This window comes from Bicyclus anynana, chromosome 4, assembly GCF_947172395.1.
Source record: "Bicyclus anynana chromosome 4, ilBicAnyn1.1, whole genome shotgun sequence".
In the NCBI taxonomy this organism is placed as follows: Eukaryota; Metazoa; Arthropoda; class Insecta; order Lepidoptera; family Nymphalidae; genus Bicyclus; species Bicyclus anynana.
The window spans coordinates 5,263,646-5,288,555 of NC_069086.1; the positions used below are offsets into that span (position 1 = coordinate 5,263,646).

Here is a 24,910-nt window from a genome sequence, read left to right on the forward strand (position 1 = left end):
GCTACTCCGTTAATGGAGTGGAACGGACCATAGTCTTTAACTTATCGAGATAAGCCCGCCAAGAGTTTGGGCTGGTTTAAAACCTTACAGTCTCAGTAGCTCAACGGTAAGAGCGGTTGGACTCATCATCGAGGGGTGGTGATTCGATCCCCGCCCCGTTGGTCTATTGTCGTACCCACTCGTAGCACAGTCTTTCCCGACTAGTTGGAAGGGAAATGGGAATATTGGTCATATTATAAAATATATGGCAAATATTCTTTAAAAAAACAAAAAAAAAACGCTTGTGCTATCATGTTAGAGCTATCATGTTGTTTATGATCTAGAGTTAGACCTACTCGTATTGAAAGCTCGCTATTTTAGTAGCTGTGATAGTGATTTAGTATATGTGGATATTACCTCGGCCAGCGTGGCGGACTATTGGTCTAACTCCTCTTATTCTGAGAGGAGACTCGAGCTCAGCAGTGGGCTGAATATGGGTTGATAACGATTTTAATTATTATTGTTACAGTAACCGTGGGTGGTATGGTGGGACTATTCTTCAGTGCTTCAATATTGAGTCTGGTGGAAATATTCTATCTTATTTTAAGATCACCTACAACATGAATTAATTAAATGTATCTAGGACGATTCCATTTTCCTATTTCCGCAAAAGTTTCTTTTGTAATATAATGCGTGTTTGTAGGTAGGTATGTATTCCTGTATTTAAAACCACAATAATTGGAATTGTATATATTATCAATCTGTTTATAATAATAGTCTATAAGATTTCTATTTTGAGTTTTGAATTATAATGATAACAAAATTAAAAAATTGTTTTGTTTTCTCACCTTAAAAATATTTATATTTTTCATCGTTTATTAAACAGTGTAGAACTTCTAATATTTTTAGTCTCTTTTGTACAAATAGTTTTGATATCTAAGACAATACAATAAGTAATCTAAAGTTTTAGCATTAACTATTGAGTACATTAAAATCCACCATCCTCACACATTATCGTACAATTTCCATAATATCGATGTACAAAAATACGACATTGTTATCTTTTATTAAAAAAAATATATAACTTGTCTTGATTTAGGGAAACAGAACATAAGTTAGAAAAGCAATAGATATATAGGCATAACCTCTATTTAATCTGATACGTGCATAGCAACCAAACTTGCTTAGTCGATACTGCTATATCAGGAGTTTCCCAATGGCAGGTAACAGGAAACATCGTATTCATATTAAAAGTTAATGACACTGTAGTTATAATCTCAAGATGGGTAATACGGAGAGTAATGTGACTAGCGGTGTTAAGAAGCAGGCGGGGACATCTGAACAGAAACTTTATAGATTCATTGATCTTAAAGGTAAGCAATGTTTATAGAGTTTATTGGAGTTTACTCCTTAAGAATCGATTTTGCATATAATAGCCCCCGGTAAAAAAATATGGGCAGTAAGATTGATGAACGAATGACACTTACGTTTTTGTGCGCAACCTATTCTGCGGACCTTTCACCGTGCGCTGCCGCTGCCTGCTGCTCCTCGGTTTCGCACCTTTCACTTTTCAGGCGTGGGTATTGAGACGTACATAGTGTATACACAGCCCAGCCGGGGATCGATCCCAGGCACTCCGTCTTGTAAATCGCGCATACCACTGCGCGACGGAGGCCGTCAAAAGTTATCAATACATATAAATAAAATTGAACTGTCTGTCTGATTTCAAAACAAATGTATTTTCTCAAGTGCTTTTAGTTTACACGAAAATAAAACGCAATCGAACTTATTAAAGAAATCTGTCTCCTTTCCAACATTCTAAACATATCAAGGACTAGCTGACGCGGCACGGTTTCACCCTCGCGGTTCCCGTTCCTGTAAGATCATGGGGATAATATATAGTCTATAGCCTTCCTCGATAAATGGGCTATCTAACACTAAAAGAATTTTTCATATCGGACCAATAGTTTTTGAGATTAGCGAGTTCAAGCGAACAAACAAACTTTTCTGCTTTATAATATTAGTATAGATTTTCCCTTCAAACCTGCAACGCCTATTTCATTCTATTCTTTATTTTCTTTATATGTTTTCATTTTCGCGACAAAAAATCCATCTAAATCGGTTCAGCGGTTTAACCGTGAAAAGATAACCTGATAGACAGACTTTTTCTGCTTTCATAATATTAGTATGAATATTTACGTAAGAGTTTATTTTTTTAATAATTTTCGTTTTTTGTTTCGAGGATCAAAGTATAATAAATCTCATAAAATCAGAGATCTTGAGGTTTATGTTCTACATATATACAGGTGGAGGTCTCCTCGTCGATATGATGAAACGTGCAGTACAGAATAAACAGTACGCAGAGATAGACCACGCTATCAAAACTAAAGTGGAGCCATTTCTCTACAACAGAGGCAAGGGCCGGTACATACCGATATCTCATTTAGTACTCCTGAGAAATAAGGAGAGACCGCGACATAAGTTGGTAAGATTATCTTATAGTCTGTAGATAACATAGTAGTCTTGATTTGGCACTGATTTGAAAGATTATACAAACTTTACTATTCTCTAGATTCGTTTTCAATGTGCTAATAGAATATCTGAAAGAACAATTCAAGAACAAATCAAAACTAGAGTGAATAGGCACCTTCTAGGCAAGCGTGTGCCATCTTAGACTGTATCTACATTTACCATCAGGTTAGATCATGGTCAAACGCGAGCCTATTTGCATTAAAAAAAAATAATAAATCTTAATAATAAATATACATACATATGTAGAAAAAAGTACTTCAGACAATTGGTTACTTGGTGATGATGGCCTGATCTGATAAGGCATTTGGAGTAACGATGAAATACGAGTAAAGTATCTCACTAACATGAAACCTGAAACAACACATCGTTTTTGGACTGTCGTATTAAAACAATTACAACAAGTAAACACATTTGTAAAGAAGTTACGCCTTAACACGCGAAAATTTCTCGCACTTGCGTGATATTTTATTTGTGATGGAAGAAAGTTCATTTTTATATTCAGTTGCCTCCATTACGAGGTATGGAGAATCCAGACGAGGAATTTGACGTCGAAAAGGATTGGCCCGCGGTCACTCAAGAGGAATACGACGCTAATCCTTCTGCATATAGAGAGCTTTGTTGGGATCTAAAGGTATTCTGAAAACTTAATTTTTTTCATCTTTCCTTATTTCTTTTTTTAAGTAATCTAAAATAGTCTTAACAATTAACATATTATTTTTAAACACCTGAAATCGGATCAGAATCAGGAAATGATAATCATTGTTGAAGTCAACCTTTTTACGATTTGGTCAAAGTGAAACTCATCAGTGAATTAATCATCATCAAGAAGAAGAAGAAACAAGATAGCTCCAATAATGTTATAATTTATCACGAAAGTTCTAAAACATAAAATTGGCGACAAAATTTTCTGCCGTCAAACGGTTGGACTTTTTTTTATCGTCCTTAAATTGACTCTTTGCCTTGTTGTTATTATTATTATCATTAAGTTTTGTTTTAGGAGCGTGGGGCAGTGGGAGAAACTATCCTTCACTTGTGCCTCCTGAACGCAACGTCTCTTCTGGCTGACCTAGCCAAGCGACTGCTGCGGTTCTATCCGAAGCTCATCAATGACATTTACATGAGCGACGAGTATTACGGTAAGCAAATACCATTTTAAAAGCCGGGCCTGATTCGAACCGACACCCTTCGAATCGATATATATCATATTATCAACTGGGCTATCACGTCTCTATGTTATTATGTTCTGTTATGTTCATGGTTTTTATATGACCACGTGAACCATTAACTCGAACCATATGACTACGTATATTCCACGGACGATATGGTCCTATCTTTTTAAACTAATGTAATTCTAAAAACATCTGACCTCAAAGAACGCGCTATACCACACGCTAGTTGAATTCTTTGTAATCTTTTGCAATTTCACACAATCGCACTAATTTGCCAATTTTGAGTTCTAAAAGTTTGCATTGCAAGAAAACCATTATATGCAAATATGAGTATTGCCTTATAATTATTTTCTTTCTCAAAATGTTGATACGTTCTTAAACAATGAAATGTTTAAGTGACAATATGAGTATTTTTCTCATAGGTAAGGATTTTTATAGCACTTTTTTAACACAGTGTGTTAAACGTATAATGTTATCTACTTTTATATTAAATTATTGATATGACCTAATTCACACGCATCTATTTGAAATTATGCAAAAGTATGCGAAACTGGTTTTTAACTAATTTTTAATGTAAACCATATTTTATGTTAAAGAATCATGTAGATTTTTAGAAGTTTAATTTAAAACTGTAATTAATAACGGAAAGTTATAAGCATTTTAAATAACGAGGGATTAGTAGGAAGTATTTTGTTTTCAATAGTTAGTCCAATTATATCATTTCTGTACAAGCTTTCATGTTTCGTGAATCAGTTACTTATTATTTTAATGTGTTAAAGTAATGTTTTAAAGTATAGTAAAGTATTCTGAGATTATCAATGAATTTATCCTTTGCTAGACACTATTAAAAGCTCTCTCTATCTAGCTCTATCGATCATTATATGTTTACGGCCCACTGCATGGCTCACTTAACGCTAAACTTAAAGCGTTAGTAGTTATATAGAGATATTGACGGAGAGATACTCCTTTGACCTTGTGAAGAAAAGTTTTACTGTTTAATGAAAGCTTAGGTAATGGAGGATGAATAGAGAGTTATTCAACAGTAAATGACTCGCAAAAGTTATTGCAACACTGTAGCAAAGAAAACATTTTAAAATCATTAGCAGTTAATACAATGACACACAGAAGTTGCATCTATGCGTATTTAAATTGCTATTATTTCAAACCGTGTCGTCACGTGATTGTAGCAATAATGTATGAACGTATTATGTTCATTAGTCGCACGTTTATTGTCGTTTATTATTAGTTGTGATCACAAGTTTTGCAACTAAAGTTGATGCTATGGCGACACGGGTCAATTGCATGCATCTTTCGCTTAGACAAACGAACCTACAATGTAAAGGGTAGCTGGCATCTTAAGAATAACTATATCTTATAGGTAAATTAATGTGTATCCGAAACGAAGCCACAAACGCCGCTACAAGAAGCAAGAAAGGGCCACAAAAGTAGTCAATAGAATAGGTCCCGACTGTTTTCTAATTGCTTTCTACACTACTGGACTGAGTTTGTTTTTTTTTTCTTTTCAGTTTTTGTATAATTTATGCAGTCGGGTTTTTTTATTTGTTTAATTAGTTTATTTATTAGTTAAGTTGGTTTAGTAGAAACATTTTTGTGATTATAAAAATACGGTAGTATTTTTTTTTTAATTTTTCATCTTCAAAAACTTTCAGGTAGATATCATGTAGGTATCCTTCATATATAATTAAGCATTTTGATATATCAGTAGCCTAGACGCGAAACGTATCGGCTACTCTATCATATTAATAGTTCGTGTGATATCAATTTGCTAAAGTGCCGGCAACTTTTAGTAATATGGACTGGCAGTGATTTATTATTAAACCATGCGTGATGAGTGTGCAGGTGTTTTAATTTAATTACAGCCTTTCAAAGATATTACTATCATATTGATATAACATAGTAAAAAATATTCATCTACTCTCATTACTATAACATTTCAATTTTGAATTTTAAAAAATATAAAGAAATAATTATTATATTTTACTATCGGACCCGTTCAAGCTTCGCTTGACTTATGTACATTTCTCCCCTACAATATCCTACTCCTAAGGTTCAGCCCCCCTAGCCAAGTGACATGTTGATTCTCTTTCTACGATCGCTAACGCTTCGAAAGCTAGAAAGATGTATGGGAATGACATTTGCTATCGACAGGTCACGTGATCAAGATCTGTCATTCCCATACATCGTTCTAGTTTTCGAAGCGTTAGCGATCGTAGAAACAGAATCGACGTGCCACTTGGCTAGGGGGGCAGTAGTTTAGAAGCCTAGCAAATAACCAATTAGATCTTTTATCTTTATAATGTTAGTATAGAGTACAGATTATAATATATGTATTTTCCAGCGAGCCGTGATAACCCAGTGGATATGATCTATTCCTCCGATTCCGGAGGGTGTGGGTTCGAATCCAGTCTGGGGCATGCACCTCCAACTTTTCAGTTGTGTGCATTTTAAGAAATTAAATACCACGTGTCTCAAACGGTGAAGGAAAAACATCGTGAGGAAACCTGCATACCAGAGAATTTTCTTAATTCTCTGCGTGTGTGAAGTCTGCCAATCCGCATTGGGCCAGCGTGGTGAACTATTGGCCTAACCCCTCTCTTTCTGAGCGGAGAGTCGAGCTCAGCAATGAGCCGAATATGGGTTGATAATGATGATGATGATGATTTTTCCAGGCGAAAGTGTACTGCACATGACGATAGTAAACGAGGATCCGACGATGGTGAAGTTCCTACTGGACGCCGGGGCCGACTATCATGAAAGGTGTTTTGGCAACTTCATGTGTCCGGAAGACCAGAAGGCATCTCGCACTGACTCGTTTGACCACGAGTGGGTTAATGTACAGCCGGACACCAATTACAATGGGTGAGCTATTTAGTAATAAGACTACTATTTACTGTAGCATGGCAAATTCATTCGTAACACTACCGATGGTCTCCGGGGGCCGGAAGGGGGGTAGCGATGCCCCGCGCGCACGACTTCATACTTGCGTAGCAGTAGCGATGGCTGAAATTTTGTAATAGGTAACCCGATCATGTTTTTTTGCGAGCAGGCGTGTATTGTAAAGATTGCAGAAATGCTGTGGTAATATTAATAAATATTTCGAGTATATAAAATAAATTATAATTATGAATATGAATAAGCTAAAATAATTGTGTACACCTATCTATAGTTTCTGCTTACTGTTTTACTTTACTTTTCTTTTTTTTTAATGTATTTCTTTTTGTAATGTAGTCCTATTTATTGTAATTTTTGTAATTAGTCCTAGTCCAACGGAAAACATTAGAAAATCTTACCTGGTCTCCACGATACAGATCAATCTAGTGTGGAGACCACAGGCAATTTTATGGTATTTTTGTATCTATTTTTGGTTAATATAGATTTATTTATTTATTTAATATGTACGAGCATGTGTGGATTTTTAAAAGGTAAGCCGCTAAGAATCGGATTGTTTAGACTCCTCGCTGCTGTTGCGTAGTCCTTCCCTTTCCGTCGCTCGCATATCATGGGAGTATCGTCAACAAACTTGTCAAGCTATACTACTTAGAGTTAGTCCTTGAAGGACAAAATCCGGAACGAAATGATTCGCCAAATAAAGAAAGTATCGACATAGCTCTCAGGGCTTACTCCAGATATAGTGTTTTGTAGTGACACTCAAATAAGGTCCTCACTTCATCATGTCAGCCAATGAACGTCCACTGCAGGACATAGACCTTTTGTAGGGACTTCCAACATCACGATACTGATACATGATACCTGTATTCAGCGAATACCTGCGACTCGCTTGATGTCGTCAGTCCACCTGGTGGGGAGTCGACCAACACTGCGCTTTCTGGTGCGGGGCCGCCATTCAAACACCTTGGAGACCCCAACGTCCATCGGCTCTTCAAACTAGGGTTACATAATTATACTGGCGTTAGTGGAAAGGTGGGCATCTTAATTCCAACAAATCGTAGTAAGTATTCTTGTGGTGCAGATTACTGAATCACCTAAAAGCGTAAAAAATAAACTTTTTACTTACTTACTAAAAGTAAAAATAAGCCTGCTAATTCGATTTGTTCTGAAAAGGACGGGTGTATAAGCATTTTAACAGAAGGGTGAAAGTTTACGCGTTTTAAGTCCTTAATATTAATTTTTCCCAGATAATGAATTTAATTTGCAAAAGCTTTCGACTTTGTACCTAAATTGTAGGGCGTTTAATGAGCTTTATTCACAAACACTTTTCAGGTTTCGTCTAAAAAGTTTATTAATTGAGTGAATCCGTAGGTATTATGTCGTTGTTTTGTGAAACGAACGTAATTTAATAAAGATATAACAGGTTTTAAAACGTTTACTGATTAATTAGAGTTAGATTGTGGTAGGGATTAAAACTTTTGGCTTTGTTTATCTAACTGCACAGAGTAACCAGAGAGAGTCTTTACAAACTGCGTGCTGAAGCCGGTGCAAAACATAAAAAAAAACAAAAGTCACGCATCTCCTCAATTTAACACTAACAACAATTACGTAAATTAATATAATAATCAATAATAACCAATAAAAAATACTCTATCTTATTTCTTTAGTTTTTGTTAACACTTTTTAAAATATTTAAAAACATATGACGCCATTTTTCTTGAATAATATTGAAAACTACTGATGCAACGGTTCGTATCGTACTGACAAGAGAACGTATTCGTTTTTGAATTTCGTATCCGTGACGGGTACGACACCGTCTTGTTCCGTATATTATTGATTAATCTGCGTCTAACTGTTACATACGCGCTAATCTCAGGAATTACTGATTCTTATTGAAAAACTCTTTCAGTGTTAGAAAGCCTGTTAATTGAGAGACAATGCTATAATTTTACGCGAGACATCCGCAAGTTCAATTGGCAGTTAAGTTGTCACACCTTTGTTCTTACATTGTTTTTAAATTAGGGAACCCAGGAGATTTTCGTCGGACCCTAAAACCATGAAGCCATTGAGCTACACATTTAGTTCATTTTTGGATACCGTTAGGTTACCATAACACTAAGAAAGATCCTTAGGTGCAGCTCGTGGTCACAAAACAAAAGAATAGGATAGTTCTCACTCCTCTCACCAACCTCGTCTATTAGCCTAAACCCTCTCATTCTCAGAGGAGATACGTGCTTAATAGTGAGCCGAGTATGGGTTGTAAATGATGAAGTTTCCACCAGGTACGTGTACTGGGGGGAATACCCTCTAAGCTTTGCAGCGTGCCTCGGCCAGGAGGAGTGTTACAGACTCATCTTAGCGAGAGGAGCAGATCCTGACAAACAGGACACCAACGGGAACACTGTTCTGCATATGCTAATAATTTATGACAAAGTCGTAAGTTTGCTTCTAACAAGTATTAGACCAAGTTTCATTTTAGGGTAGGGTGTGCTCGTTGTCTCAAGTACTAGTTGTCACAAATTCAATGTTTTAAAAAGTAAAAGTATTTAAAGAAAGCGAGCCTTAAATCCTTTTACATTTCCGAACGCATCCCAGTGCTACGTGCTACCTACCAAGATAAGAAAGTATTCTTATTTTGTTTTTGTTTTGACACCAACACACTGGAACACTGTTCTGCATATATGCTAATCATTTATGACAAAATTGTATGTTTGCTTCTAACAAGTGTCTTGACTCGTAGGGTAGACCTCGTTGTCTCAAGAACTAGTTGTCACAAGTTCAATGTTTTAAAAAGTAAAAGTATTTAAGGAAAGCGAGCCTTAAATCCTTTTACAATTCCGAACGCATCCCAGTGCTGACTACCAAGTTATGAAAGTATTATTATTTTGTTTTTGTTTCACAACCCACTGTTCTGCATATGCTAACAATTTATGTTTAACAAAATTGTATGTTTGCTCCTAACTTACTTTAACTTTAACTGTCTTTGACTGGTAGGGTCGACCTCGTTGTCTCAAGTACTAGCTGTCACAAGTTCCATATTTTAAAAAGTAAAAGGATTTAAGGAGAGCATACCTTGATATTTCCGAACTCATCCCAGTGTTACCAATGTCAGAAATGTCATGTATTTTATTTTTGTTTCTGAACGTATCGTCTTTAGGTTTGTATACTTGTAGCAGTGCTATGGGTAGAATAAACTTTTACCTCTTCCAAGTAATCCCGCTACCATCTTAGACTGCATCGTCACTTAACATCAGCCCCCCTAGCCAAGTGGCATGTCGATTCTCTTTCTGCGATTGCTAACGCTTCGAAAACTAGAAAGATGTATGGGAATGACATTTGCTATCGACAGGTCATGTGATCACGATCTGTCATTCCTATACATCTTTCTAGTTTTCGAAGCGTTAGCGATCGTAGAAAGAGAATCGACGTGCCACTTGGATAGGGGGGGCAGGTGAGACAGCAGTCAAGGGCTAACTTATCATAAAATAAAAAATAAAAACATTACTAGAGGTCGACTTGTTAATTTGTGCGCTGATTTTCTTGCATATTCTTTGAAATAAAAACAAATCCAGGCTTGATTTTTTACGAGCGCAAAAAATAATATTTTCAGCAGTAAAATACTGCAGCAGTTTATACCCGAGCTTATTTTTACAGAGTACCTTCGATATGGCGTACGAAGTCGGGGCGTCTCTCAACAAAAGGAACGTTCAAAACTTAACGCCTCTAACTCTCGCCGCTAAATTGGCGCGCGTGGAACTTTTCTTCCACATCCTCAATATTGAGAGAGAGATATACTGGCAGATAGGCGCTACCACGTGCGCTGCTTATCCTCTAGGGCAAGTGGATACTATTGATACTGAAACTGGAAGGATTAGTAAGGATTCAGCGCTGAATTTAGTTGTTTTTGGTGTGAGTATCCATATCCATATCGTAGAAGAACCAAAGCCGCCGACATAGCTCAACGAGTCGCGAAGCTGAAGTGGCGGTTCACATAGTTCAAAGTAGTGGACGTTGGAGTCCCAAGGTGCTCAAATGGCGACACTGCACTATAAAGCGCAGGTGCACTGACGTCATCAAGCGAGTCGCAGGGATTCGCTGGATGCAGGCTGAGGATCGTGATGTTTGGAAGTCCCTACAAAAGGTATATGTCCTGCAGTGGACGTCCATCGGCTGATATGATGTTGATGTTCCATATCTACCTCGAAATCTGAACACTCTGGACATGCACCTCCAACTTTTCAAATGGAGGAATTTAATATTACCTACGTGTCTCAAAAAGTGAAGGAAAAACATCGTGACGAAATCTGTATACCTGAGAATTTTCCTGATTCTCTACGTGTGTGAAGTCTGCCTATCCGCACTGGGCTAGGCGTGCTGTACCATTAACCTAACCCCTCTCATTCTGAGAGGGGACTCGACTGAGACTGCTCAACAGTGAGCTGAATATAGGTTGTTAGTGTTGACGAGGTAAATGTTAATTTTGCAGGAAAAAGACGAACATTTAGAACTTTTAGAGGGAATGTTAATCGATCTTTTAAAGACGAAATGGAACACATTCGTAAAGTTTCGTTTCTACCGTCAATTCATCCTGTTCTCCTGCTACTTCCTGATCTCTCTTGTATGCTTCACCTTAAGACCTGGACCACCTGACCGTGCTGTCAATGGTACGGTAGTCAACACTACCATAGGAACTTTGACTAATGACACTGAATTGATGACTGAAGGTAAGCTCTGAAAAGTTAAGCTCTAGTGAATCTATAACCGATTTGGCAGTAGGTAGATACAGAAAATCACTAGCAATAACTTAGCATTTGCTATGAAACATTTAATTTACAACAATTACATATCTATTAATCAAATAAAATAAAAAAAATATTAATGGAAATATCTTCATCTTTTTTGCATTAAACATATTTATCTTTAGCACATAAACAAGTAAATACTATAGCATTTTTATTTAATTCACAGAAATCAATTGCACTATATCGAAACCGGCAGATTTCGATTCAGGAGACGTTGAAATCTTTAACAACACAAAACAAGCAGGCATCCAGTGTGGGAATTTCAAAAGTCATCCAAAGGAAAAACGTAAACTTTGTAGATTCTATTTATTTTCTTCATTTAAAATTCTTATATTTAGACAACCCTAGTCTCTTCTGTTAAAATATATACTGTGTGAAAGAGCAGGGAGGTATCATATATCAATTCAAAATTTTCGTGTTAGATCCAGTTTCAATTACAGTAATCATTTTTTTAATTAAAATTTTTTAATTAAGATATTTCCTTAGTGTGTTAGTAAAAAGTTAAATGAATATTTATGTAATTATTTATAATTAATAAGCATGTTTTAAATGATCAGTCAGTCATCAGTTTTTTTTTAATTTATAAAATGATTTATTACATTTTATTTCCAGCTAGCACTGAAGCTCCACGGGAAAACGACATGGAAGGCTGGTGGGAAGATCTAACTGAAGAATGTAGATTAATGAACTTCGAAACTTGGCAAGCTAAGGTTAAAATATTCATTAACTTAAAAGTTTTAAAGGTACCTATTGTATATGTTATATAATAGATACAATAAGTAAATACTTTCCGATAAAAGTTCATCATCATCACTAAGAACCCATGTTATCAGGTATGCCGGTATCCTCACGATGTTTTTCCTTTACCGTTTTAGACCTGTTATTAACCTCTTAACTGGACTATTATGGCTCGATCGATAAAATCACTTTTGAATAATTACGTCTAACAGCCAGTTTCTTTATGTAAAGCTAAAGTAACAGTAAAAGTAGTAAGTAGTAAAGAAGACTTTATTTTTCAGTGAATAAGACCGTCACTTTTGATTTATGACGTTACTTTGACTGTTACTTGCGATGAAGAACCTGGCCGTAAATCATCGATTTAAAAAGCAGATTATCAAGTAGTGATGGCAAAATTTAACCAGCAATTGCTCTTTAAAATTTGCAAATGCACTTATACCTTATATTTTTCACTTTTATTTGCTTTGTATGCAAAAGAAAGATCCTTCTTTCTTTTGCATATTTTTTCAATTTTCTTGTACGACCATTTCTCGTCTTAATTGATTATGAAACACGGCTAAAACTCACGTGATATTAGGTCGGAGTATGCCCGACTAGTTCCGAACCCATACGGGACTCTTAGTCATGAGCTGGTTCTTGCATCGCGGCATACTCCAACCTAATATCACGTGAGTTTTAGCAGTGTTTCATAATCAATTAATATGAATAACACTCACGATGGTTTAAATTCTAAAATATTTCTCTTCCTTTATATGCATTTATGATAGTTTTTTTCGTATAATATTTTTGTTTTGACCTACATTCTATGAGCTAATGAAGGAACAAGTAATTTAGCTTTTTGATTTCAGATCCGAATAAGTGCAGAACTGATGTTATGGGTCGGCGCCTTAGCTTACATCGGTGCAGCATTACGTGAAGCTAAGTTTCTGGGGCTGAAAATGTTTTTTGAGAACTTGAGCACCGTTCCATCAAGGCAAGTATTAACAAAGAAAAACTCAGGTATTTATGGGCAAAGATAAACTTTATTATGTTTTATTTTATATCCTGTTCTGTTTTAACTCTAATCTTTTGTCTCTTGTGTCCTACCTCCTGTCTCCTGCCTCCTGACTCCTATCGCTTATCGTCTCTTTATAACTGACTTCAAAAAAAGGTGGAGGTTCTCAATTCGTCGGATTCTGTTTTTTCTTAATACATAAAAACGAAAGGCCATGTAAATCGCTTTACCTATATCGCTATACCCTATATTTTATGTTCTTTTAAGATGAAAATAATTTGTTCTGCTTAGCCTCTCCACTGTGTCTTCGGATTTCTAAGTGCAGCCAACTGTGGAGCCATCTTTAAAAGTCGAGCGTTCCAAGGTCACGCGTGTTTAAAACGCCCGATTACATTAAAATGTACTATAGGAGCTATTTAAATATATTTTTTTGTTGGAATTGTTATTAAACAAGCTAATTTTAATTAATAAATGTAATAATGCAGTAAAAACAAGTAATTTTCAATAAAATTTTGAAATCCGAACGCGCGATAGTTGCCCGACTGTCGCACAAAACCCGCTATAATTTAAATTTTTACCTTTATTTCTAGATTGTCTTTGGTTTTTTACTTTTTCTATACATTATTTTACTCTACCAAAGAATAAAACACTCCTAATGTACAAAGATTAAAAAAAAATATGATTTTGAAATCCTCGTCTGTAGACCGCGCTCCTAGAGCGCGGTTTTAAAAACTGTCAGTACTAATCACAGACGTGTTTTGTACAGGTTATGAGTGATTATATGCCATCCTTGTTCTTTTTACTACATGTGAAATAAGTTAGAGTGTGACAAGAATAGGTTAAAACAACAAAAAAAAGGTCAAAATGATATGAGTATGAAATCAATCTTTAGAAGCTTGATCCACACACAGGGCTTTTCAAAATCAATCTTCTCAAGAAACTCGGAATAAAGGCCCAGCCTCCGCACAAAATTGGGACATGTCCTTTTGGCAGGGAGGGAGGTATTTTATAGTTAGTAGACTTCTGAGTTTGTGAGAGAGCTAGATTAAGGAGGTGACGACGGACGAAGTAGCAGGCATCCGCTAGTTTAGTTATAAAAAAGAATCCCTGTTCATTACTTTCGCTGAAACTCAAAACTAAGCTTGACCTATTTGAATAGTTTTGTTGTTATAAGCAAAGGCTTGGTTTAAAAATTGGAAAACTTACCAAACAATTATTTGTTTCTGCAATTCGAAATTCAACCCAATCAGCTATTGCAAATTAAATTATAAGTCGACGTCGAAAATAAATGTAATTAATATGAATATATAAATGAATGTATTAAATCATCATCATCATCATTATCAATCTTTTTTTATTATTCGGCTCACTGCTGAGCTCGAGTCTCCTCTCAGAATGAGAGGGGTTAGGTCAATAGTCCACCACGCTGGCCCAATGCGGATCGGCAGACTTCAACACGCAGATAATTAAGAAAATTCTCTGGTATGCAGGTTTCCTCACGATTGTTTCCTTCACCGTTTGAGACACGTGATATTTCTTAAAATGCACACATTTGAAAAGTTGGAGGTGCATGCCCCGGACCGGATTCGAACCCACGCCCTCCGGAATCGGAGGCAGAGGTCATATCCATTGGGCTATCACGGCTCTTATGTATTAAATATTCGTATCATATTTGTATTTCGCATGATAGGTATTTGTACAGAATTTGGGATTATCTCTTTATAAAACAGCAGGTAGGGTTCCATAATAAAGTGTTTATGTTTTAATTTTCACATAAGCTTTAAGTAGACTGTGTAGGTTGTGTAAATTGGTAGTTAGCGTTTGGGAGTGACGTTAATCTGTCCAAATGGTCCATTTATCCGAGCTGTTATCCTTCGCCGCAGTTACCGGCTGCTCCCTTGACGATCTTTGCTTTAGGTATTTAAATTTCAGTGACAGAATTGTACTTGAGAGCCTAATTATCAAAGTTTAGCCTAATTAGGTAATGTTTTACGTATGAGAAAAGGGAGAAAAGGGATACTGTTTGCCATAGATCCACGACTACACTAAAAGCTTTTAGGAAATAAAATATATTGCCGAAGGTAACCTTCAGCAATGATATTCGATCGTTTATGGATCAAAAACACTAACTATATAAGTAAACTTTAATGTTTTTTGACGTGACAACGTCTTATAATTTGATGAAGCCGGCTGCACACTCGATAAAAGATGACGTCATACGTCGTTTCCTTGCTCTAGGGTTGCCAACTTTTTTTTACAAGAAATAAAGTCTAGTCTATGAAGATTATTAAACAGTATTATAGAAAAACGAACATTTTCTTTTGAAAAATGCAACCATTCCAGTATTTTCGACGTTGTCACGTTTAACTATCGTCAGTAAACCGACTTTACAGACAACCGATTTTTTTTTCAAAGATTTTTTATCAATCACCAAATTGGATTTACCTATTATATTGAAACCTTAAATACATATCGCATTTTTGAAGCAACATAAATATTACATACATAAATACATACATATATTATGAATCCATACGTTCTCTTATGACACGGACTTTTTAAATCGGATAGTAAAAAAAGTTTACCTCAATTTCTCCAGGATGCCATTCATCAACAAAAAAAAAAAACAAAACATCACATACAGCCTAACATAGAACCTTCCCCTTTTTTGAAGTAGGTTAATACAATTATTTTCAGAGTGATGTTCCTGTTCTCTTGCCTCCTGATGGTTGCGTTGCCAACGTTACGCCTGTGGTGCGCTGATGAAGAGGAGGATCACCTGGCGGTCATCATTATGCTCACCACTGCGCCGTACTTTTTGTTCTTTTGTCGGTGAGTCTCACCTGCGTGGTATTCTGTATACTATCTGACGTCACCTGGACGTAAATTTATTAACCCACGATAACGGGGGCAGCTAGACTGATACACTCAGACCAGAATGGCCCTCTAAGCTGAGGTCAGAGTCCCAGAGGAGACGCCCTTTGAGGGTAAAGTACGTCTTACTAGACACGGGCATAAGTTAGTTATTTCTGCATATCGTCTCCAAAGAGTAAAAAAAATCTTTTTTAGGTTAGGGTGTACTCTTCTATAACAAGATCCCCAAGACTGTGATGGACCTGCCAATGCATAGCTTTAAGCAATGTGGTAAAAAACATTTACTTAGTCGAGGTTACTACAACATTGATGAGTTCCTTAAAGATAAAAGCGCTTGGAGGCCATTTTATCAGCTTCCACCTTCACACAGGAAATAAAACTATAAGAAATTGTAATTGTTATCAATTGTAAATTATAATAGTGTATGACTTTTTCAAAAGAGCAACTGTTGAGTTTCTTGCCGGTATCTTCTCAGCAGAACCTGCCTTCCGAACCGGTGGTAGAATCTTTACAAATAGTCAACTGACGTGTCAAAAGTGCTTGTAAACTGAGCCTACTTGAAATAAATGATTTTTGATTGATTGATTTTGAGTAGTGCCGCCCACATCTTTTGCTTCTGTCTTCGAGCCCAAAACACCCGGTGACGCCGACATTTATTTTTAACCCCCGACGCAAAAAGAGGGGTGTTATAATTATCTGTCTATCTGTCAGTGGCACCATAGCTCCCGAACGGATGAAGATCCAGAAGACCCGCTACTTAGTGGATCAATTACATCAAAAAAACATTTAATTACTCAATGTAATTAAACTTTCCCTACTGAAAAGAGTAGAACTAGGTAAATTCAGCCTTTTCATGTTATTGTACAAAATTTACACGTAGCTAGCTCTGAGTCTACGGTATAATATTATTTAAAACTAGCGGACGCCCGCGACATCGTCCGCGTGAAATTCGTTGTAAACTTGTGTTATTGTGAGTCAACCATAAAAAATAGACATATATATGCTGTTGTGTTTTTATAGATAATTTTAAGGAGAACATTTCCGTCATACATGATTTCTATGTAGCTTTAACCATTAAGGCTGTACACGCGACGGAAGCTTGAAAAATTGAGTAACTTCTCCCGTTTTCTCAACATTTCTCTTCACTGCTCTGCTCCTATTGATCGTAGCGTAATGAAAAGTATACTATAACCTGCCCAGGAGTATGTAGAATAATTGTACCAAGTTTCGTTAAAATCCGTCGAGTAGTTTTTGTTTCTATAAAGAACATACAGACAGACAGACAGACAGACAGACAGACAGACAGACAGACAGACAGACAGACAGACAGACAAAAATTTTACTGATTGCATTTTTGGCATCAGTATCGATCACTAATCACCCCCTCATAGTTATTTTGGAAATATATTTCATGTACAGAATTGACCTCTCTACAGATTTATTATAAGTATAGATTGAGATAGCCCGGTCTAAAATATAATTGGATTGAGCCTTTTAAGTAACTTCATCAAAAGGGATGAAATAAACTCGAAATACTACTTAGGCTGTATTACGACTAACTGCTCACAATAAATGAGGTGACCCACCCACCCTTGTGACTTGATTAAAAAGCTTCGAAATATACCTACTTGTCTTTTTTATAATACCTTTATTTATTCGTTTAGTAAGAGTTATTTTGTATTATTCGTAGTAGTATTAATTTATATTATACGTTAAGTACTGTTTTTAGCATGATACATAGATCGGTAGTGGTTTCTATAGCAATATTATAAAGCTGAAGAGTTTGTTTTTTTGTTTGATTGAACGCGCTAATCTTAGGAATTACTGGTCCGATTTGAAAAAGTATTTCAGTGTTAGATAGCCCATTTATCGAGAAAAGCTATAGGCTATATATTATCCCCGTATTCCTACGGGAATGGGAACCACGCGGGTAAACCGCGCGGCGTCAGCTAGTTAGATATAATAGTGCGTGGTTAAATATAAATTTCAGGAATATTTTGTGGTTCCCAAAAGTCAAAAAATAACCCTGAGAGCTATTTGGCTTCACACTGAATTCGATACACAGACATACGACGTTAATTAGTACATTTTATAGCATTACATAGTTTTGTTTATATGAAACTCGTTAAGTTTATGTTGTTATAAATATTTCACCATTTATGTTTCTGACGAGACTCTCTTGTTGCAGTGGATTCAAAACGGTCGGTCCTTTCGTGGTGATGATATATAGAATGGTGATGGGCGATCTTCTACGGTTTGTTTGTATATATCTCGTATTTGTTATGGGATTCTCTCAAGGTAAGTTTTCTTATAAACGTATTTTTACTAGTGGATGCCCGCGACTTCGTTCGCGTGGGACAAGAATATTAAGCTATACGTAAAATCTTTTCAATTTAACCACTCTATTTAATTATGAAAACGAAAGATTTAAGCGTACACACCTACAGACGTCGGATTTTGTTTTTTTTCATACTGTGTTAAGATTTCTTATTGTGATTTTTTATACCTAGGTAGGTACTAGTTGTCACAAGTAAGGTCCATTTTGACAATATAGATTCAAGAAAGTCTTAAAAATAATTAAGTACCTACAAAAATTAAAAAAAATATTCCAACAGGTGATGATTTATGTAATCATATAAGTAATAGACATTAAGCCCAATGTCATCATGTGGTCATCATTTGACCAGCAGCGGTATGCTTTATGGTGTGGGCAAAGCTTTACAATTCTCATCAAAACTTTTATATGTATTTCGAATGTTTAGTTTCAAGGAAACATGAAACTTTTACAAACCAATTTCGCTTGCAACTCCCTTGTAACTAAACTTTCAGATTCGGATCTCCCCAGCCAGGTATTTACGTTTGATCAATGATCTATCGTTATTGTGATATCTACCTCATGGATGGTTAGCCTATGCGGCTTCAGATCTTGAAGTCCTGTGTTCGAATCTTGGGTATTTATGAAAGGGTTAGCAGTAGCTCATCTATCGTGAGAGCAAATTAAGCTGTTGGTCCCGTTCCTTATCACATCTGACAATGATCGTTCAGAGCACAGATTAAGAATCATAGGTAGATGGAGCGCACGGAACACGACGGTGTCGTAGTCGCTCCAAATACAAAATTCAATAACGAATACATTCTCGAGTCAGTACGACACGAAGTGTCGCATCAGTAACTTTCAATATTATTCAAGAAAAATGGCGTCTTATGTTTCTAAATATTTTAAAAACTGTTCATAAAAACTAAAGAAATAAGATGGAGTATTTTTTTCATTAGTAATTATTGATTATTATATTAATTTACGTAATTGTTGTTAGTGTTAAATTTTGAAATACTAATTATGAAAAAAGTTTGTATATACCAGATACGAGACGCGTGACGTTTGTGTAGACGTGTAAAGACTCACTCTGTATGATCTTTACTCTGTGGTTCAGAGTTAAACATCTAGGCTCGCCAACGCATTTTGGAATAACCTGGTGGGTCTACGCAGTCACGGAGACTTGGTCTTTTAATTTAAAAATCAAAATATATAGCTTAGCTTAGGTTAGCTTTTTGATATTTGCTTCATGTTTTAGCGTATTACGTAATATTTCTATCATTCGACAACCCGAACACACCCGAAGGAGTGGACGACTCGGTATCGAACCCCATGCCCTCGCCGATGGAGAGCATCATGGCCATGTTCCTCATGTCGCTGACGTCATTCTCTGATTACTTTGGCGCGTTTGAGAGGACTGACCATGAAATTGCTGCTAAGGTAAGCTTCGCCGCGGCTTAATCTATACTATAGCTTGGCAAATTTGTTGATGACACTCCCATGATATGCGGGCGACGGGGGGAAAGCCAAAGTCAAAGTCAAAATTCAATTATTTCAAATAGGCTTAATTTAGAAGCTCTTTCGAAACGTCCGTTAATACTTAATATTAAACTTAAGATAATGGTAATAAAGAGCCGTGATAGCCCAGTGGATATGACCTCTGCCTCCGATTCAGCAGTGAGCCGAATATGGCTTGATAATGATGATGATGAATGGTGATAATAATTATTCGAAAACTTAAAATCAAAGTTACGAGAAAGAACTGCGCGGGGCAGAGGGAAGGACTGCGCGGGTATGACGACGTGCGCGCGGGGATCGCTACCATCCTCCCGGCCCGCGCGGACCATCGGGAGTGTTACGAACGAGCTATATATAGTATAAACTATACCAGTGACCCGCCCCGGGTCTACTGCCAACCCGAACGAAACGTGCGGCCCGCCAGCCGGGTGAAGAAACTTAGTTTTATATGTAAAGAACATTAAGACGTAAAGTTTAAGAGTTTGTGACGTTGTAGAGATTATCTCTGGATCTACTTAACCGATTTTAATAATTGTTTTATCGATAGAAAGACTCGTTATTTGTGAGTATCATAAGCTATATTTTATCTCCGTATTCTCACGGGAACGGGAACTACGATTTAATCGTGGGGAGTCGGTTGGTTTTAGTTTAGATTTACCACAATCCATACACACACTTTGTGTGTTTGACACACAAACTATTGGTTTGACACACAAACTGACACACTTTACCCCTTTATAATATTAATGTAGATGTAAGTACGTTGACCTTGCAGTGAAAGTCTGTTCTGGTTTTTTTCTAAATAGAAGGCAGATATGATCATAACGCTAAGGTGCTTATTGATTTGTTTAAACAACAAAGTCTTTTAACACCGACATGAGAAAAATCACTTTCTAAATGCTAAACTACGTTATGAAAAGCAATTAACTGCTAAGTCCGAGGGCAAATCCATCCCAATTTAAAATATAAAATTGTAAGTAAATTTGGAAAACTGTGAAAATATTTTTATAAATTTGAGGCTACCTAACAATGGCCTTTTTTAAAACAAATATAAACATCTGCTGCTCCTGAGGATGATTTTAAATCTACAATATTTCATAGCGAAGTCGTTTCGAAGATAAACGTCTATAAAGTAAACCCCTAACCTTAATCCCCTTAAATTTATCTACACTGTTCCCTTATATATATAAACCACCTAACTGGTATATAGATTTGGGTATACGGGTCAATGGTGGTTTATAGATAATATGTGAGGTATATAACGTAAGAGTAGAATAAACTTAATCTTTCAAGTTAGTCCTTTGTCTTCATTTAACTAATTTAACTTCAAATACGATCAGAGTGCCTAGTGGAAGTTTTCAATGTTTTCATATTGTTACTATCGTGTTAACGTAATTTAGTCAGTCAGTGGGGGTCATCTCCTCCCGAGAGTGTCGGGTGAGGGGGTACGATCCTCGAGGCTTTGCTTCCTTGCCCGAGTAAGACGCAGGGGAACTTGCTCCCCCGGTGACTTCTTCCAGCCCCTTTCGGGGCTGAGGCATCTTGGCCTATGAGTTAAATTTTTTTTCCTATTTTTTTTATTTTTATTTATTATTGTCCTTCAGCGCAGCGATGTCTTGTCTAGTGCTTGCGTCATGTATATCGTCGTCTCCGCTGCCTCCGGTGCCTACGCCTTCTGAGATAGCCATTTGTAGAAGCTCAACGTAATTTATATTGAATTGAAACACTTGTGCAGTAGTGCCACTAGATGGCGCTGTTTCAATTCCTCAGAAATTCGCGTTTACAAACAAACTGCTACTAGGCCCTCTGTATATGAATACGGAAGTGTTACAACAACGTTGCATAAAAAAACCTTATTATTTCCAGCTGCTGTTCGTCATATACATGATAATAGTGGCCATATTACTGGTGAACATGTTGATCGCTATGATGGGCAACACGTACCAGAAGATAGCGGAGACCAGGAACGAGTGGCAGAGACAGTGGGCCAGGATAGTGCTGGTGGTGGAGCGAGGGGTGCCGCCTGCGCAGAGGTTGAAGCAACTCCTGGCGTACAGTCAACCGATGGCTAATGGGAAGAGAGCTCTGGTGTTGAGGATTAATCAAAAGGTAAGAACAAGTAGGTGGGATGACCTATAAGATCCGTGACGTTGAAATGAAATTATATGAAATTTTATTTGCCTAATACACGTATACAAATTGTGTTTTACATGTATAATTAAGTCACAGTGTATTACCATTAACATGGAGTGTAAATTTTACAATTTTATAAAGCACTGTTTAAGCACTATTTACTTATAATTGTTACAAATAAAATAAATACAATTAAGATTGACATTTAAATATACATAATTGAAATTTAATTATACGAAAATATGTCCGAATGAAATTTCGATCTACCGCAGAGAGACATGTTATTTTAATAGTCAGATATAATAGAAATTATAAGAAAATCATGCATTATTATTAGATTACACAAAATAATTAAAAAAAAACATGCATTAATATTAGATTACTCAAAATAAATCAAATTAAAATTTATCTAGCGAAAAATTCGTCTAATGAGTGAAACGATTTATTACATATACATAGCCAACGAAAGAGTTTTTTTTTAATTTTCGAGTAGTCGTTATAACCATTCTAATCTATACCAATATTATGAATGCGAAAATAAGCCCGTCTGACTTTTACCTTTTGATGGCGAATGTGCTGAATTGATTAGGAAGAAATTTGGTATAGAGGTAAATAGATTAGAATGAATTGGATCCTGGAGCAGTCTTCAAGGTCCAATTCAGAGCAACAGTGGAGTTCCAAAAATTAGCCCGGACAAACAAAAAATTACAAAAAAACTCATTTGAAAAAAAAAACACAGTTAACTTAGTAAAGAAATTACAGACAGACATGAACTTTATTTGTTTTGATTGATGTATTGATGACTATAAATACTACAGAATGTGTGAATATAACTATCATTTTGTGTTGTAGATAAAATATTATGGCTAAAATGTGAAAATCAATATTCCCTAACAAAACATTGACTTTAATACTCTGTTCATTTACTATTTACTGTCTATTTCGGTTTTTTTTTCTTTTTTTTATTCTTTACAAGTTAGCCCTTGACTACAATCTCACCTGATGGTAAGTGATGATGCAGTCTAAGATGGAAGCGGGCTAACTTGTTAGAAGGAGAATGAAAATCCACACTCCTTTCGGTTTCTACACGGCATCGTACCGGAGCGCTAAATCGCTGAGCGGTACGTCTTTGCCGGTAGGGTGGTAACTAGCCACGGCCGAAGGCTTGCACCAGCCAGACCTGGACAAATTAAGAAAATCTCAATCTGCCCAGCCGGGGATCGAACCCAGGACCTCCGTCTTGTATATCCACCGCGCAATCCATTGTGTCACGGAGGCCGTTAAAAATCTGTGCTCTGAATGATCATTGCCAGATGTGATAAGAAACATGACCTTACCTACCTAACAGCTTAATTTGCTCTCACTATAGGTATACTGCTAACCATTTCTTAAAACCCAAGATTCGAATCCAGGACTTCAAGATCTGAAGCCGCATAACCACTGGACAATGAGGCAGATATCATAATACCGATAGATCATTGATCAAACGAAAATACCTGGCTGGGGAGATCCGAACCTGAAAGTTTAGTTACAAGGGAGTTGCAAGCGAAATTGGTTTGTAAAAGTTTCATGTTTCCTTGAAACTAAACATTCGAAATACATATAAAAGTTTTGATGAGAATTGTAAAGCTTTGCCCACACCATGCTTACTGCTGCCGGTTAAATGATGACCACAATATGACATTGGGCTTAATGTCTGTTACTTAAGATCGCATGGCAGAATATTATAGCACATAAATCATCACCGTCGGTTAAATATTAGGAGATATTTTGATATAATGATTGAAAGTTCCGAGAGATTTATATGGATGCAAACACTTAAGTTCATAGCAATAAAAGTGTCTAACGCAAAAATATATGTCGTAAATGTATTTTATAACTTAAGTAGATACGATATTGTTAAGAGGTATTGCCACTTCAAATACCAACATCGTGCTTTTATGGACAGCATTGCAGTTTATTTTAAAATGTTAAATAACTCAACATTTGAGGAAGAAATGACAGAAAGGATCTAAGCGGAATGTTCAGCTTAAAAACATAGTTAAATCAGTATATCATCTTCATAATTATCAATCAATAGACATCTACTGCTAGCCTCTTATATAGACTTCTAAATACCACGGTCTCGAGTCACCAACATCAAGCAGCTCCTTACAACCCGCTTGATGTCTTTGGTTTTCGCGGATCTCCCCTTAAATGGATAGGTAAAGGTATTCATTACCATAAATTAAGAGAGAATTGTGATAATATCAGTAGGTAATGGGGATGCTATGGGGCTACGCTATGGGGGTAATATTCCACATTATAATGGTCATCATTACCTCAAATTATTCCAACTGAAAGGATTCATCTCAATTATAAATGATACAAGTACATTAGATCGTGCATGATTCTCCAATGCACCTTATTATACTACCCGTAGTAGGTTAATTATTTCAGATCCAATAAATCATATTGAAGATAATAATAATGAAAGAAATGTACAAAATTACTAATAATCATTCATTTACTTTGCCTAATTTTTTTTTGAGAAGTAAGAAAATATATCAGAAGACAGTGGGAAGGCGCTCTGATTGAACTACCTTAGGAAAATTTAGTTTCATGTCCTCGGTCTAATACTCACCTAGTAAATCAAATTACCATACTGATTTTTTTCCTTTAAAAGAAAACTGTAAGTCTCAGATTACCTTAATTATTTCCAGGATGAAGATAAAGAAGAAATGAAGGAAATCTTAGAGATGAAGCGCACACATGAGCGTATAGTGGCGAAGAGGAAGCAACGAGACGCGGAACTGAAGGGAGCCAAGGGACCCCCACCGCCGGTCAGAGACTATCCTATTACGAAGAGTCAAACAACCGTTAATAAACAACGCAATATCATTTTGTAGACTGTAGATCTACTTTACATAATACATATTAAATATTTACATTAGAAACGTAGAGACAA

General features: G+C 36.3%; 1 protein-coding gene across 1 annotated transcript; it reads left to right on the top strand.

Annotated features, from left to right (window-relative positions):
- The first annotated feature begins 1,213 nt into the window (after nt 1-1,213).
- Nucleotides 1,214-24,910, top strand: LOC112052928 (transient receptor potential cation channel subfamily V member 6). The gene is made up of 16 exons (XM_024092175.2): nt 1,214-1,352; nt 2,286-2,464; nt 3,014-3,142; nt 3,509-3,647; nt 6,371-6,560; nt 8,873-9,026; nt 10,245-10,499; nt 11,077-11,314; nt 11,559-11,678; nt 12,005-12,102; nt 12,979-13,103; nt 15,822-15,956; nt 18,187-18,296; nt 19,571-19,752; nt 21,697-21,939; nt 24,666-24,910. Exons 1-16 carry the CDS (start codon nt 1,262-1,264, stop codon nt 24,849-24,851), a joined length of 2,574 nt encoding a protein of 857 aa, XP_023947943.1. The 5' UTR covers nt 1,214-1,261; the 3' UTR covers nt 24,852-24,910.